General features: G+C 45.2%; 1 protein-coding gene across 1 annotated transcript in view; it reads right to left on the minus strand.

Annotated features, from left to right (window-relative positions):
- LOC142301400 (tyrosine 3-monooxygenase-like) overlaps window positions 1-18,627 on the minus strand; it is a 207,858-nt gene that overhangs the window by 116,324 nt on the left and 72,907 nt on the right. Inside the window, exons 5-6 of the mRNA XM_075342399.1 lie at window positions 10,984-11,034; window positions 8,747-8,892 (exon numbers count right to left, since the gene is read on the minus strand). Of these exons, the coding sequence (XP_075198514.1) occupies window positions 8,747-8,892; window positions 10,984-11,034 (197 nt within the window). The remainder of the gene's footprint in view (window positions 1-8,746; window positions 8,893-10,983; window positions 11,035-18,627) is intronic.

Here is an 18,627-nt window from a genome sequence, read left to right on the forward strand (position 1 = left end):
TGCCAGACGCAGTATAAGGAACGTTACCCTAGCGGCAACGTCCACCTACGAGTAGAATCACAAGGCCCAGCCAGACCATGTGCCTCAGGCACCTGCCTATGTCCGCTCCCCTAAGAGGTAAGGATACGGACAGCAGCCGAAGCTGTAAGGTATAAGAACGCTACCCTGCCGGTAGCGCTCACATAGCATAGACAGAGGAATGCCTAGAGGAACGCGCACAGAGCGTCTACTCATATGCATGAACCAAGAGGACTGAGCACCATGCGGCGTGTGTCAGGGTCTTATATAGACTCTGTGCCTCATCCAAGATGGAGGACACCAGAGCCAATCCGCTGCCAGAACGACAGGAGTGACGTCATGCTGGCCTATCACCGAGCAAGACGTCACAAGCACATGACCAGCGACCAATCGGCATAGAAGGTGTCAGAGACATGTGACCTCGTGTCAGCGATGATGTCACCCGCACATGTGCAATGGCTCCAAGATTGGACTTAGTCTCCGGCGCTCGCACATGTGCAGTAGCAAAAAATCTGGACTTAGTCTCCAGCGCTCGCACATGTGCAGTAGCAAGAAATCTGGACTTAGTCTCCAGCGCTCGCACATGTGCAGTAGCAAGAAATCTGGACATAGTCTCCAGTGCTCGCAGCAACCGTAACAGGATGCCTCTGAAACGTTTTCTTCTGCCATACATTTTTTACTACACTAGAATTAACTTTTGTGCTTTCAACCATATTAACCCCTTCACAACATGGAGCAGTATTGGTGTGGCATGTAAACAATATCAAATTTGACTAATAAAACAGGTGTACAAAAAGTCAATAGTCTGCAGCCTGTAGCCGTCTGATTTATCTGTGCTGGGCATCTATATATGGGGGACTTTATGGCATTTATTTATTTATTTATTTTTACACTCCAGACAGCTAGTGTGAGACAAGCCAATCAGAGACGCCAACACACCAGCAGTCTGGCTGCAGCCCATCACCGATGGCGGCAGAGATGCTGGGCAGGGGAAGCAGTGGATATGTATGAGCTCTAATGTGCGGACTCAGAAGTAGTGTGACAGCCATGGAGAAACTCAGTAAGTTTCCCTTTGACTTGCAATAAGCTCCTTATTTGTGACGAATACAAGAATAATAGAAATTATTTGGCTTGAATAATCCGAACCCGCATATTTCACTATTCATTCATCTCTATCAGTAATCAATTAAATTTTATACAAATTTATAAGGTATTTTCAAACTAACTTGAATACTTAAATTTAAACTAAACTTTCGCATTTACTTCTTGTGACTGGTAGCCTGTACAAATTAAAACAATTCTCCAAGTTTCGATAACTAAATAATTGGAAAAAGAAGGAAAAGTAGATATCTAAATGATCATTGGTATCTTCATGTAGTTAGTAAAACATGTTTCCTTCTCATATACATATAATCATCTGGTAACAGTGCCCAAGCGTTGCATTGTTGTACTGTAACACAGTGCCATCTGCTGGATGAAGTTAAAGCAATTATTTCCAAGTGAAACTAATTTGGACAGATCTATCAATTAGAAATGACTAAAGGGTGCTTTACCCGCTGTGACATCGCTAACGATATATCGTCGGGGTCACGTCGTTAGTGACGCACATCTGGCGTCGTTAGCGACATCGCAGCGTGTGACACCAAGGAGCAACAATCAACGATCGCAAAAACGTCAAAAATCATTGATCGTTGACACGTCGCTCCTTTTCATAATATCGTTCGTGGTGCATGCCGCTGGTTGTTCGTCGTTCCTGCAGCATCACACATCGCTATGTGTGACACCGCAGGAACGACGAACATCTCCTTACCTGTGTCCACCGGCAATGAGGAAAGAAGGAGGTGGGCGGGATATTCCGCCCGCTCATCTCCGCCCCTCCTCTTCTATGGGACATCTACCGTGTGACGTTTCTGTGACGCCACACGAACCGCCCCCTTAGAATGGAGGCGGATCGCCGGCCAGAGCGACATTGCATGGAAGGTAAGTCTGTGTGACGGGTGTAAGCGATGTTGTGTGCCATGGGCAGGAATTTGCCCGTGACGCACAACCGATGGGGGCGGGAACGCTCGCTAGCGATATCGATAGCGATATCGCAGTGTGTAAAGTGCCCTTATATCTCATTTCAAAGTCATTTGCGCTTGATAGAGGGACTAGAAAGGGTAGTCCCGTTTAATTTGCAATACCAATAGAGCTATTGGCCTGCCTGGTATGTGCATCTTCTGCCATTACTGGATTTCTTTGCGGATCTTTGGTGATGAGGATATCCCTGCATGCCGACCATGCTTCTATTTCAGGGAAGTTTAATCACTTCCATTAATCCACAAATGGATCTAATTGAAACATTTGGTAAATTATCTGCTTTATTAATCAATTGGAACAAGTCTGTCCTTATGGCTGTAGATAAAATCCCAGCAGATTAGTCTTTGGTTCATACACAAATTATCGTAAAATTGTCAAACAGTTCAAATACTTGGGTGTAATGGTTTCCACTAAGTTTCAAGATTTTTATTCACTTAATATGGCCCCTTTGTTTTTGAAATTTAGATCCAAAATAGACAATTTATGTCGCTTTCCACTTCCACCAGTTGGAAGGAGTAATCTTATTTAAATGATTCTTATGCCCCAGCTTCTATATCTTCTGCACAATACACCAGTATGGATCAATATATCCTTTTTCTATAAGATACACGGCATGCTCTGCTCCGGGAACTTATGGAAAAAGAAATCAGCTAGAATTAGAGTGAAAACTCTAAAGAGGGGAACGGATGATGGTGGTCTTGCAATCCCTAATGCATGGATTTACTTATTGGTGGCACAGATGCAACAATTACATGAATGGTTGTACAGCTGAAGGCTGGAATCCTTAAAGATATATATCTTGTTTTTCCAAAAATAAGCCCTCCCCCAAAAATAAGACCTAGAGGCAATTTTCAGCAATTTTCATGTAGGGCTTAAATACAAACCCTACACCAAAAATAAGCCCTAGTTGCGGTTCAATAATGAAGTGTCCATGCAGCTAAAAAAGTTAAAGAATACCGCAGGAAATTTCATTATAGAAAGCGGACACCCCCAAAAGAGAAGAAAGAAGACAAAAGACTCCGCAATCATATTCACCAGACACCGAACGGGAAGACCTGCAGTGGATCGCACACCCACACACATCAGATCGCACAGCCACACACATCAGATCGCACATCCACACACATCAGATCACATACCAACACACATCAAATCGCACACCCACACATCAGATTGCACACTCACATCAGATCGCACAGCCACACACAGCATATCGAACATCCACACACATCAGATCGCGCACACATAATCACACATCAAATCGATAACACACAATCACACATCAGATCACATACCCACTCACCACATTCAGCAATACCAGTTGCTTCTGGCTAGCATGTGAACCTAGGATGCAGTGCGGTGAAACGCATAGAGGACCTGCAATGAAAAGCATCAATGTGTTCCACCAAAGAGTCCTCCATGTGTTCCACCACAGGTTCTCGCGCTCTACAGCACATAGTCCCATCTTCCCCTGCTGACGGGAAGCAATCGGTATTGCCAGATGTGGTGAGTGAGTGTGTGTGTGCGATCTGATGTGTGTGTGTGTATGATATTATGAGTGTTTGCGATCTGATGTATGTGACTCGGCCAGAAACAGGGGAGGGAACGGCTGCTGAAGATCACAGGAAGACCTGGGAGCGATGCAGACACCCGGGGTCTGGTAAGTATCATTCACCTGATCTGCTTTTTTGGGGGGGTGTAAACTTACCCCCAGCTGTGTTTCCCCAAAAATAAGACTGACCCAAAAATAAGTCCTACAGCTTTTATAGAGGCAAAAGAAAAGTATAAGACAGTGTTTTATTTTTGGAAAAACAAGGTATCATTAAACATGTGATATAAACTTTGGGACAGAGGTAAACATATGCTGGGTATCAGTGCCTTCACAGAAAATACTCCACTATGATGTAATCCTTAATTATCTGAAATTTATGAGCTGGAAGGTTTTAATTAATAGAAAAAAAATGGAATTTCTTTATCACAAATGATAATGGGTGGTGCACTTAAAAGGTTTGAACAAATTCACTTAGAGGTACTTTGCACGCTGTGACATCACTAGCCGATGATAGCAATGCCGAGCGCGATAGTACCCGCCCCCATCGCACATGCGATATCTTGTGATAGCTGCCGTAGCGAACATTATCGCTACGGCAGCTTCACACGCACTTACCTGCCCTGCGACGTCGCTCTGGCCGGCGACTCGCCTCCTTCCTAAGGGGGCGGGTCGTGCAGCGTCACAGCGATGTCACATGACAGGCAGCCAATAGAAGCGGAGGGGCGGAGATGAGTGGGACGTAAACATCCCGCCCTCCTTCCTTTCGCATAGCCGGTGGAGGCAGGTAAGGAGAAGTTCCTCGCTCCTGCGGCTTCATACACAGCGATGTGGCTTGCCGCAGGAACGAGGAACAACATCGTACCTGTCGCTGCAGCGAAATTATGAAAATAACCGACACTACACAGATCACGGATTTACGCCGCTTTTGCGATCGTTTATCAGTGCATCTAGGCTTTACACGTTGTGACGTCGTTACTGGCGTCGGATGTGCATCACTTTTGATTTGACCCCGACGACATCGCAGTAGCGATGTCGCAACGTGCAAAGTACCCCTTAGAGTTTAACCTTCCTTACAAATCCTTCTATCAATATTTAGAACTTGTCAAGCCTATAATGCACAATTTCAAGGTGCTGTCTTTAATATTGTTAACCATCCTATAAAAGAACTCAATTGCCAGTGCTATATAAACTACTGTTATGCACATATTTAGAGAAATATCCTTTGAAGGCCAAATTAAAATGGAAGGAGGATGTGCTTCCCATCTCTGTGGAACAATGAAATGAGATATTGGAATTAATATTGCACTTTATTGAAACCCCTTTAAACTCTTTAACACAAACACAACCATAGTAATGTCAATGTGACCTCACCATAATAGCAGATGGTAACTAATAGTTATCAACAACCTGTTTAATAACACACTGCATTTACAAAATTTTCATGTTTTTTTAGTTAAAATATGGTCCAAAAATTATCCATCATAGTCTTTTATGATCAGGCAAACTGTGCTATCACTGTTTGTGAGTTCATAATGATTAAAATTTCCCATGAATGTACTTACTAATAATTTCCCTGCCTTCATGTCAAGATGACTACAGGACAGCGGGGAACCGGGGCTACTTAGCTGACCCTCAAGCTAGGGGGCCCTATACCCCTAGGGATACTTCTAATGCTAGAGAGACCTGAGTCTCCTTCCTGGCCCTGCTCCTGACCAGTCCTGATCTGTCACAGGGTCTCTTGAAGCTCTACTTGTGCGCAAAACGACCGTAGTCCACGCATGGTCCATCCCCCCCCCTTCCTCCACTTGTACGTTGTTTTTAAGACTATTAAATACTGCAACGAATGGTGAGTGCCATCCTTTCATTCTTTCTTCCACACTGAATTACTTTGAGGAGTCTGAATCTAAACCTTCTTTATGTGTTACAATGTGAGCCCCCACATAGCCACTCTATATACAGTGTGAACCACCACATAGCTTGTCTATATACAATCTAAGCCTGCACGTAGCCTTCTATATACAGTATGAGCCCCCACATAGCCCTTATATACAGTATGAGACCCCACAGTCTCCTAAATACAATATGAGCCCCACGTAACCCCTCTTTATACAATGTGAGCCCTCACATAGCCCCTTTATATTCAATGTGAGCCCCCACATAGCCCTTCTTTATACAATGTGAACCCCCACATAGCTTTTCTATATACAATATGAGCAACCACATAACGCCTCTACAGACAGTGTGAGCCCCCACACAGCCTTTCTAAATACTGTGTGAGCACCAACATAGCCTCTCCATATACAGTTTGAGCCCTCACATAGCCTCCTATATACAGTATGAACCCCTACATAGCCCCGTATATACTGTATGAGTCCCCACAGTCTCCTAACCACAGTACAAGCCCCACATAACCCCTGTATATACAATGTGAGCCCCCACATTGTCCCTTTATATTCACTGGGTGCCCCCACATAGCCCTTTTATATACAGTGTGAGCCCCCACGTAGCCTCTCTATATACAGTATGAGCCCCCACATAGCCCCTATATACAGTATGAGCCCCACAAAACCTTCTATAAACAGGTTGAGCCCCACATAGCATCATAAATAAATCATGAGTCCCCAAATAGCCTCCTATATACTGTATGAGCTCCCACATAGCCTCCTATGTATTTTATGAGTCCCCCTATAGCTTCCTATATGCCGTTCGAGGCCTACTTAGCCTTATATACAGCATGAGCACCCACATAGCCCACCCACATAGCCCTCTATATACATGATGAGCCCCACATAGTCTCCTATATATATTATGAGCCACAACATAGCCCCCTATATACAATATGAAACCTCACAGTCTCCTAACTACAGTATGATCTTGCACATAGTTTCCTATATACATTATGAGCCCCCATTTAGCTTCATATATACAGTATGAGCCCCCACATAGCCTCCTATATGCAATGCTAAGCAAAACAATATTTTGAACCTTTGACTTTCAGGCTCCATATCTTATAATCACTACTTCTTTGAGCATAAGACTACCTTCATTTTATAGACAATCATCCTGGCTATCTTATACATAAATTTGACTTGCAACTATTTAGCATATGATTAGTTTTGCAGATTTTGTTAAGTTACTGCATTGTTACTGTTTAGCTCTTGTTGTTTGAAAAAATCTTTTTCTTCCTGTATACTACAAATTACAACCTGTTCTCACAGTCCATAATAGCGCAGTGTGATATTAGGTTGTTCCCAAGCGAAAGGTCACTGGTTCGAATCGAGTAGCAGGCATAAAGTAGATTTCACGTTAAAAGAGAAACAGCATCATCCAAGCTCATCGATAATGGTGTCTAGGACAAGAAAATTGCCAAACTGCATCACGTGACTACCATGAAAGTTGGAAGAATAGGCAAAGTATCGGAGTCAACAAGTCAGCAAATCACAAGGTCTATCAATTGTGGCTCGACAAACAAGGCAGTGGAGGTGGCACATATGCTTCGTAATAATGAGATCACCGATGTCCATGTAAGCACCGTCTGTTACACTAGCCTGAAATGGTGATCCAAAAAAGGTGAAGAAGGCTTGACTCCAATATCATCATAAGAAGTGTCAGCTCGAGTTTGCAAAAAGTAGACAGTAGAAGATTGGAAACAGGTGATTTGGAGTGACGACTTGAAAGTCAATAGACTAGTCTCTGATAAGTGCAAATGGGTCTGGAAGAAACTAGGGAAAAAGGAGTGAATGGATCAAAAAATTGAAGGAACTGTTAGGTTCAGTGGAGGAAGCCTGATGATATGGGGTTGTTTCCCAACCAAAAGCGTTGAATACTTGACCAGGATCGATGATCATCTCAATGTTGAGCTATATGTGAGTATTCTACAAGAGGAGTTACTTAATACACTCGAGTACAATGAGTGTGAAAAGGACAACATAGTGTTCCAAAAGGACAACATCCCAAAGCATATGTCGAGTTTGGTGAAGAAATTATTCAATGACAATGAAGTAGAGGTGCTGGATTGGCCTCCACAGTCCCCAGAACTCAACCCAATCGAACACTTGTGAGTAGAGTTGAAGAAAAAGCTGTATACATACCCAAGTCAGTTGACCAGTATGCATCAACTTTGGAACTGTGTAGAAAAGAACTAGGATTTGATATCAGTCTAGACATGCTTGAATTTGATCGAAAGCATGCCAAGAATCATTCAGACAGTGAATGATTGTTAAAAATCAAAATTTAGATTTTTAGGAGCAAAATAGTAGCAATGCAGTGACATGACAAGAATCTGCATAACTAATCATATGCTAAGTAGTTGCAAGTCAAATTTATGTGTGACATAGCCAAGATTATTGCTTATATAATGAAGGTAGTCTCACACTCAAAGCTGTAGTGGTTGGTGAGATATGGAGCCTGAAAGTCAAAAGTTCAAAACATTGTTCTTACATAGCCTACTATATACATTATCAGCCCTATATAGCCCCCTTTGTACATTAGGAGCCCCATATAGTCATCTATATACATTTTGAGTCCCCACATAGCCTACTTAATACAGCATGAACCCTTACATAGCCTCACATATACATTATGAGCCCCCATGCAGCCTTCTATATTGCATGCACATGGAAAAAAAAACACCACATACCTCGCTCCAGTTGCCCTGCCACTCAGCACAGGGACAGTTGCTGTTAGCACGGTGGTGTTGTAGGTGCTGCTTTCAGCAACCGCATTTTTATCCATGATATTAGTTTTTATCACCTTTGTGGGTTTAATTTCAAAATATAAACAGCTATTAAGGCGTTGTTGCTGCTTTATCTCACAGGTATACTAATTTACAGTCACACAAGTGTGTTGATGAGACTTCTACCACGGTTCACTGAATATCACTTGAAACATGGAATTCTTCCCACAGATTGAGACAATCTCTCCCATTTTTAATTTGGTACACCGGCACTGAGGCAATACACCACAATCGCATTAGACCTTTTTTTTTTACCCCTATGCTGTTTGCTCTAAGGACTCGACACATCCATGAGGAGCATTTAATATTTCATTACAAAGGAATTGGAAATAAAATGTGCTATTTAATTTATAGAATTTTACCTTTTAAAAAATTGGATACATCCTGGAGTTGAGGTATGGCATTTTCTGTATATCCACAATTTTTTTCTAACTGGTGAAACGAATGTAAGTACTGCTTGCAGGCATAGTTTGGATACAGACCGCTGAGGGATTTGTATACTTGGCTCCTAAAATTGCATTGATAATGCATAAGATATCGTCAAGAAGAACTGAGCATACTATATCATCTGCACACATAGTCAGTCTTGCTTCTTTCTCACTAATGAGCCACTTATTCTACTATCCCCGCTTCCTGAACTCACCTTGAAAAACAGCTCAAATGTTTCTTGATAAATCACTTAACAGGCCATTGGGGTATTAGTAAGGTGAGGACAAGACAAAGAAATCATGCTGCAGCTTCTAGCTAGTGATGTATCTCACTATGGTGCTTGATTCACAGCTACACTACTCAGTACAGCTTTCTTATATGTTCCATACTGATAATAGGTGCATGGGTTGTAATCACACCCAAACCCTGGAATCTAGGAGGCCCAAAAATTTATTTGGCCTATATGAAAAAAAAAACAATGTTGCAATAACTGAGGGCTCCCAAGGAGCATTTGCATTGTGGACCCATGAGTTTTAATTTACACTACTGTATACTGCTGTATAATATCCTCTATCCTCCATGTGTGGTATATAAAGAAAGAAAAGCATGAATCTGTCTCAATGTGTGCAGTGTACAGGAGCCATCATAGCGGGTAGATAAGAAAGAAAGAACTTGAACCTGATTTCCTTCTACAACAAAGTCACTGAATGGTTGGACCAGAGGAATGCCATGGATATAGTATACCTTGATTTCAGTAAGGCATTTGATAAAGTATCCCATGACATCCTCATTGAGAAGATGATTAAGTATGGAATTGACAAAAAAATCAGTCAATTCCAATGATCGGTCGCAACGAGTAATACTAAATGGATACACATCAACCTGGAGGAAAGTCAAAAGGAAGGTACCGCAAAGCTCTGTCCTGGAGCCAGTGCTGTTTATTATCTTTATAAATTATCTGGATAATGGAATTATTGGAAAACCCATAAAATTTGCAGATGATACTAAGATAGGAGGAGTAGCCAACACTAGAGAGGAAAAAGTGCGTATTCAAAAGGATCTAGCCACACTCGAACAATGGGCCAAGGAGAACAGAATGGTTTTTAACAGGGACAAATGCAAAGTCCTACATCTGGGTAAAAGAAATGTAAAAAGCATATATAGTATGGGAGGAATAGAACTAGGTAATAGCACCGGGGAAAAGGATTTGGGCATAATAGTGGATCCCAGATTCAACAGGAGCCAACAGTGTGAACTGTAGCTAAAAAGACCAACAAAATTCTGGGATGTATCAAGACAAGCATTGAATCTAGATCAAGAGGAGTAATTATTCCCCTATACTCTGCCCTGGTCAGACCCCACCTGGAATACTGTATACAGTTCTTGGCACCCCAATTCAAGAAAGACATCAATATATTGGAGCAAGTCCAGAGAACAGCAACCAAGATGGTGGAAGGTCTGCAAGCCATGTCCTATGAAAAATGGCTCAAAGAACTAGGGATGTTTAGTTTGAAAAAGAGAAGGCTGAGAGGAGACTTAATAGCGGCCTACAAATATCTGAAAGGTAGTCACAGTGCAGAGGGAACTACCCTATTCTCATTAGCACAAGGAAGTACAAGAAGCAAGGGGATGAGACTTAAAGGAAGGAGATTCAGATTAGACATTAGGAAAACATTTTTGACAGTGAGGGCAGTCAGAGAGTAGAACAGGCTACCATGGGAGGTGGTGAGCTCTTCCTCAACGGAAATCTTCAAGCAGAGACTGGATAAACGTATAGCGGGGATGATTTAGGAAAACCCGCACTCGCAGGTGGTTGAACCCGATGGCCCTTGAGGTCCCTTCCAACTCTACCATTCTATGATTCTATAATTTTATGAAATTAGCGAGAGAGCACATGTAGAAGGGTAAACTAGTTCAAATGCAAGACACAACACATATAAGTGCCAGAAATAGTCCTATTCCTTATGTATATATGACAGCTTATTCTCGATGTGCTTTAAAACTTGATGATTAATATCAAGGTCCCAGAAACCCATTTTAAGGCTACATTTGTACATTACAGAAATGTTAAATATATTTCCAACAAGGAAATTAATCTACAGCAAGCAAATATTTACTAATAGGATCAATCTTATACTTATTTAAGCTGTCGTGCAATTACTGTACTTACCAAGTAGCAATTTCTTCAGCCGTATATTCAATTCTTGGGATAATATTTCCACTAGAATAGAATAAATTACATTCACAAGATGTAATGCATTTAGTTTTTCCATTATAAAACCATATTACAATTAAAACTATGTTTTAAAAAAAAACAACTAGATTCTTAGAGCAAAAATAGGCCAATTCATGAGATCCTAACCGCCACCAACAAGGCGTATCTCTTTCTTGGGACTCTAACCTAATATCATGACTCTCCTTGGCTGAAAACCTACAAGTTCATGGGCTGGTAGGTTACAAGTTAAATTAAAAGTGTCTTAGGTTGATGAGAGCAGTGCTCAGTCAGAGAGGAGTATACTATAAATGTTAAAAAAAACTGACCGATTTTAGTACACTCCTCTGACTGAGCACTGCTCCCATAAGCCTAAGGCATTTTCAATTTAATCTGGATACTGCCTGTCCATAAAATTGTAGGCTTTCAGCCCGGGAGAGACATGAGTAGGTTAGGGTCCCAACAAAGAGATACACCTTGTCGCTGGCTGTTGGGCTCTCATGAATTGGCCAATTTGTGCTCTAAGTATCTCATTTCTTAAACATAGTTTCAATAGCAGTATTATAGCTCCGAATTCCTATATTCAATGTTTTCATGTTATAGTAATTCAATGTGCAGCTATTTTTTTTTTTTTATTATACAGAATTTTAGACTTCCATCTGTTAACAATTGTCTGTTTGACAACATATGTAGTACACCCTTCTCTGACTGAGTGCTCCTCCCATCATCCTAAGGCATTTTCAGCTCTGACCATAAAATTTTAGGCATTCAGATGAGGAGAGGCATGATATTAGGTTAGGGTCCGACAAAAATATATGCCTTGTTGCTTGCTGTTGGATCTCATTTTTTAAACATAGTTTCAATAGCAGTATTGCAGTTCCAAATTCATATATTCAACATTTGCAAGTCATAATATTTTAATGTGCAGCTAATGTTTTTGATTTTTCAGAAGGGGAGTGTGTTGATGAAGATGATAAACAGTGGAGTTCAGATCTGGAATGTGCTCTTGGTGGAGAAAAGTCAATATTACCAGCAAGGTGTGGTTAGTGTGGTAGCGAGTCCTACATCTAGGCATCTGGGTGTGGGAGGTCCTTTCCTTGTTGCAGGCTGACAGATCATTTACATGTGCAGTGTGCAGGCTCTGCAGTAAGAAAATAAGTTGTGTACTTTCCAGCTTTAAAGCACTACTCCTTTGTTTTGTTTTTTTTGTTTTTTATTTCACTACAGGAGTGGTCTTTCAAATGTAAGTCCCCTTTCCCATCTTATCCTCACCTGCTGCCATCTTTATGTGTTTCAAGCAACACTTGGATCAGTCTCTTGAAATATGTGACCTGCTGGCTGGATTGAGAGCACCCACCTAGGGCTCTTGATGATCCAAGGGAGGAAACCAGTCAGTTAAGTTTGAGTTGAGCTTGAGTCAAGGTCGAGTTCAAGTGGCAGTGCAAATTTAAGTCTGAACCTAGTGAAGGGTAGCCAGGGTAGTGGCCCTGGTCTACTGGCTAGGTGGCAAGCAGTGGACTGTGTCCAAAGGCAACGGGAGTCCGGTCGTGGGAAATCCAGAATAGACCGGGACAGGGTTGGAGCCCGCCGGTACCGACAGCGGAGATCTAGTCCGGAAACCGTGCACAGGCGTGGTACCGGGACCCTAGTTAATAAACGGTTGCAACCCCCTTCTTTAATTAACCAGGCCGGGAGCAAGGTTCCAGACGTTGTTCCAAAGTGTTAGCCCAGATAGAGCGAAACGGCAGCCCACCGCGGGGATAGGGTATCCGTATACACCCACTGAGATCCCAAGGGTCAGTTTTCCCGGGCACTTCTCCCAACCAGAACATTCCAGGAGCGGACTTCCCCATTCCATACGAGGTCGTCCAGAATAGAAGGAAAATACAGAGTGCCGGAGGAAGGGACATTGGTACACCAGCCGGGTGTGGGAACCGAGTACACCGGGATGCAGCAGCCGGCCACTGACACCTTGGTTTACCAGCAGACTCGTGTGCATTCATTCAATCGTGAGTATACCAACACCCTCCGGTCTGGCCCGGTGCATCGCCATCAACAGCAATCACCTCCCGTGTTTTGGACACTGAGCCCCGGGGCATCCACCCCTACCCATGGAGGGGTTAACATCCAGCTGCCATCCTATCGCCCCCGGGTGCTCCCCAACAATAGCGGTGGTACTCCATCTTGTCACACACCGTGGGTGGGTGGCGTCACGAATCCCTCACAACAATCCCCTGTACATATTACGCCCCTTTTATTTGAGTGTCCACACGACCCTCGGGTCCAGAGACCCCTCGAGCCACTGCGGATCCGGATCCGAGCAGCCCAGCTGCTGACGTGGGGGTGGCACACCTCAAAACCTGGCGTCATGAACATGATTGTAACCCATCCACCTACCTGGTGGAAGTGTGCCTTGCTTTGGACTGTAAACGGTGCTCCGTTTCAAAATTTTTTGATAGCCGCCATTTTGCCGCCTTTCTGGGCTCGAAAAACAACAAGCCCGGCGTCTTCTTCCCCGGAAAAGGGCGTGCAGTTGAAGCCCCACCCCCTGGGAACGCGGGCGGAAATTGGTGACTCCCCAGACAGGAAGCGCAAAGGACAGTGGGTCCTGCGAGACTGCTGTCGAAAAACCAAGTGGGAGGACAGAAAAAGCGGCATGTGACACAAGAAGATAAAAGGCAGGGACACCAGGACTTTGCCAAATCCTGTTCCTGGACAAGCAAGAGGCAGGATGTCTCAGGGGTCCGACAACCAGCACGTGGATAGGCCCGTTCCCGGGACCACTGACTGGATTGAAGCGCAGACGGAGAGGATGTGTCGGAGGATCCAGGGCCAGGCGCACTTCCTCATGACACGGTGGACCGCCGAAATGAAGGGCATGGCTGCAGCTGTCTGGGCGCGCGAGATGGAGATGGCCTCAGAGGAGCGGGTAAGCGTTGATCCACGCCCCTATGTTCCCCAGGAACCGGCCGTACTGGCTGAGGGGCCCGGCCTGCAACCGTCTGCCATGTCGCCTCCCTCGCCACCCGTGTCCGCGGCCAGCACCCCGATCGGCCCGCTACCCCAAATAACGGCAGCAGAACCCGTCATATCTAAGTAGGAGGACCGAGCAATGGGGACCTCGGGCCCTGCCTGTAACCCTGCTCCGACACCTGTCCCGGCCCCTCACCGGACCGCAGTTCGGAAGATATCCCCTCTAGCCCCAAGCCAGGCCGCAGCATCAGTGACGTTACCCCTGGCCCCGAGCCCAGCCGCAACTGCGATGACGTCGGCTTGCAGTCCGCCCGGCCGCAACGGAGATAACGTCAACTCCGGCAGTCCGCCCAGCTACAACGCAGACAGTGCCCAACCAGAAGCCACCCGTGGCAGCTGTGCTGGTTGCTACCTAGTGTCCGGTCCCAGTTGTGGAGCAGCCAGGATGTACCTGCAGGGAAGCAGAGAAGGCCAGTCAAACATGGGGCCCTCGGCAGAGTGAGAGGCTGGTTGTAGCCGGCACCGAGGGCATCCGTGTGGTCCAAGTCTCGGAGCAGGAGGAGGAGCATGGAACCCGTGCCTCATACTGGGAGCGACAACAGCGGCAGCTGAAGCAGGAGACCGCTGCCCGGGAGAAATGCAAAGCCGAGGTGCAGGCACGCACCTATCAAGAAAAAGAGAACCTATGGCAGGCTACCTTCCGAGTGCGGGGCCCGACCTACAGAGGGCAGGTCCGCCATTTTAACCCCCAAAAGGGATGGGGGTTCATCTATGAGCCGGGCCTGGACTCCGAGATCTTTGTGTCCCGGAGGGATGTGGCCCCTCATTTGCCGACTGGCCATCAAGATAGGAATCTGGAACACGGTGACATGGTCAGTTACACCAGACACTGTGGGGAGCGAGGGTGGTTTGCACTTGATATAAAGAAGTGGGTGGTAGTGAATGAAACCCCCTGCCTCGCCTCCCACGCTTTTTGCATGACGAAAAAGAGTAGGTAGCGGTTCCCCGGCTAATCATTAAATTGTTGAAGTTTACCCCGTTTTCCGGTTTATAATCATGGACCAAGACCTCAGGACTGGTGAGGTCACCCCAAAAACATTCTTAGGTCCTGTAAATACCCTACCTACCTTCTTGTTACTCCTCACCTGCACTGCCTCTGGAGAGGTAGATTGGAGGAAGGGACTGCGGTGGAGTAGGCCGAGGCCTAGCCACTAATGAAACTGGTGGCTAACCTCCAGGCCAAGGGACCCCGGACTTTGGGCCCTTAAGATGGACTGCTGGGTAAGGAACTTTTTACCCGGACCGTGCAGTGTTACCTAGAACAACTTGGGACTGGTGAAAAGTGGTGCCCACCATTATTAGCGGTGGCACCAGGGTACCAGGTTGTTTGGGTGGTGAACGGAGGAAGGGAATGTCATGTTTGACCCTGTTATGCAACGTTGAAGTAATGTGCCTCCCATAAAGGGAAGAATTGTTCTAATATGTTATTTTACCTCTTTTTTCCCGTTCATTTTCAGAAAAAAAATAAACGTCAGTGGTCGGACAGCCCGCGGACGGGCTGTATTCAACCAAGGGGGAATGTGACACCCTGGCGCCCCCAGGTGATCACAGAGGAACACTACACCCCACACAACACCTTCCCTCACCAGGTTCCATCAGCCACAAAATCCTAGCCACCCCCCTCAGGGAAGGAAGGACACACCAGTGGGCAGGACCAGGCGGATTGGGAGTGCCCACCTAGGGGTCTTGAGGATCCGGGGGAGGAAACCAGTCAGTTAAGTTCGAGTTGAGCTTGAGTCAAGGTCGCGTTCAAGTGGCAGTGCAAGTTTAAGTCTGAACCTAGCGAAGGGTAGCCAGGGTAGTGGCTCTGGTCTACTGGCTAGGTGGCAAGCAGTGGACCATGTCCAAAGGCGACGGAAGTCCGGTAGCAGGAAATCCAGAGTGGACCAGGACAGGGTTGGTGCCCGCCGGTACCGACAGCGGAGATCCGGTCCGGAAACCGTGCACAGGCGTGGTACCTGGACCCTAGTTAGAAGACGGTTGCAAGCCCCTTCTCTAATTAACCAGGCCGGGAGCAAGGTTCCAGACGTTGTTCCAAAGTGTTAGCCCAGATAGAGCGAAATGACAGCCCACCGCGGGGATAGGGTATCCGTATACACCCACTGAGATCCCAAGGGTCAGTTTTTGCGGGCACGTCTCCCGACCAGAACATACCGGGAGCGGACTTCCCCATTCCATACGAGGTCGTCCAAAATAGAAGGAAAATACAGAGTGCCGGAGGAAGGGACATTGGTACACCAGCCGGGTGTGGGAACCGAGTACACCGGGATGCAGCAGCCGGCCACTGACACCTTGGTTTACCAGCAGACTCGTGTGCATTCATTCAATCGTGAGTATACCAACACCCTCCGGTCTGGCCCGGTGCATCGCCATCAACAGCAATCACCTCTCGTGTTTTGGACACTGAACCCCGGGGTATCCACCCCTACCCACGAAGGGGTTAACATTCAGCTGCCATCCCATCACCCCTGGGTGCTCCCCAACAGCAGCGGTGGTACTCCATCTTACCACACACATGCGTGGCGTCACAAATCATCCACAACAATCCCCTGTACATATTACGCCCCTTTTATTTGAGTGTCCGAATGATCCCCGGGTCCGGAGACCCCTCAAGCCACTGCGGATCCGGATCCGAGCAGCCCGGCTGCTGACGTGGGGGCTGCACAAATGCGCCACTCCAGGGCTGAACCCCTTTCCCTGCTTGAGTAGTACTTGGATAGAATAGAATAGCAATTACATCTCTTTATCTGCTCGTAAAGTGTCATCACATGCTCATTTGCGAAAAGCAAGCTGGTCAGCAATAAGAGCGAGGCTAAGGTAATCCATGTACACCTTTTCTTCTAAGTTATCTTTCTGGTAGCTGAGCTGCATTTTCAAATAGTAGTTAGTGTCATCATCTTCATTCATTAGTACTTGTTGAATTCTGACTCCTCCTTCTATATTGCACTGCCAGATATGCATCTGTGACGCCCCAGGGCTGTGAGGTACTCCGTCCTGGGTGCGTGGTGCGCAGGGGGGAACAGTCGTGGTCGCGGATGATGCCCGGTTCCGTGACCCTGGGGATCGGTCCGATAAAAAGGGGGTGAAAAATGGGAAAAAAGTAAAAGAAAATAAGAGTTTTTTGACTACACCACTTGCGGTGTGCAGCCAGGTTATTGAGGCCACCGCTGCAGGGTCCTGCTGGGGCTGGTGGAGTAATTCAGCTTATGTGTTTTGGGCCCTCTGCAAGCAGGGCTAGGCCCCAGCAGTGGATGACGGGGTTATAGTAAGAAACGGTCAGTGTATGTGTACGGAGGCGAGAAGGAAACAGTCCACCCCGGTATTGCAGTTCAGTTTCAACTTGCCTTTTTTTACTTTGGGCTTTGTACCTGGACCCGCTGGTGCTGGTTTCAAGTGTATCCGCTCCCCTTGTTCTCCGTAGAAGCTGTGACCTTGGGTAGCTGTCCTCCGTGCACTCTCGTTGGTATTGGGCTCCCGTGGCTTCGAGCTTCTGGGGGAGCCCCTCTGTTTCAGTCTTGGTCATACTGTAGGCAGCCTGGACTATTTAAGGGGGTTGATCCCCAGTCCCCTCTTTGCTGCTGATGCTTCAGACTCTTTAATTGGTGAGGGACCCTGGAGATCCCCTCACCAGGCAGATTTAACAGTTGAACATAAAGTGTCCTTGTTTTGGAAACAGGAATGGTCAAATATACCTTCATCCAGGATCCAGGAACTCATTAAAAGCTACAGGAAGCGACTAGAGGCTGTTATTTTTGCAAAAGGAGGATCTACAAAATATTAATGTCACTTTTATGTTGAGGTGCCCATACTTTTGCACCAGTCAAATCTTGTTTAAATGCGGATTGCACATTTTCTGTTAGTACAATGAACCTCATTTCAATCCAGCAATATTACTCAGTCCATCAGTTATTAGATATATGAAACTGAAATAGCTGTTGCAAAAACCCAAATTGTTATAAAGAAAAAAGGTTAACATTATTTAGGGGTGCCCAAACTTTTTCATATGACTGTAGGCCTTTCACTACTTACTGGGTAAATGTTTTGGGTAGAAGAGATGCACCACAACAACCAGGACAGGTGTTGAAGCCTCCTTGGTTGGGTGGTTGGTCTGCTTATCAACCTCTTTTTATAACTCCTCAGCATCGTTCTCAATTAACATTTTTTTTATGTATTTTAACCCTTTCCATTTCTGCCTGTTTAATTTTTTCTCATCTATCTCCATGAGCCATTACTTTTATTTTTGTCGACAGCTGTATACAAGCTTGTTTTTTGTGGGACCCATTACAGCTTTTAATGAGATCATTCATTTTAACATTCAATGTACTACAAAAGGGGGCAAAAAGTCCAAGTGTGGTCAAATTGCAAACAAAAACCCTCACATTTCTGCAAATGTTTTTTTTTGTTTTGTTTTTTACAGAATTAATTTTGCTATAGTAATGACCTGGCAACATAGGCTCTTTTAATTATGGCAGTACCAAACTTGTATATTTTTTAATTTTTTTTAAATTAAATAGTGAAAAAAATGGAAATTAAAAGAAAAATGTTGCTGGTGTTGCCATTTTGGGATAT

This window comes from Anomaloglossus baeobatrachus, chromosome 4, assembly GCF_048569485.1.
Source record: "Anomaloglossus baeobatrachus isolate aAnoBae1 chromosome 4, aAnoBae1.hap1, whole genome shotgun sequence".
NCBI lineage: Eukaryota > Metazoa > Chordata > Amphibia > Anura > Aromobatidae > Anomaloglossus > Anomaloglossus baeobatrachus.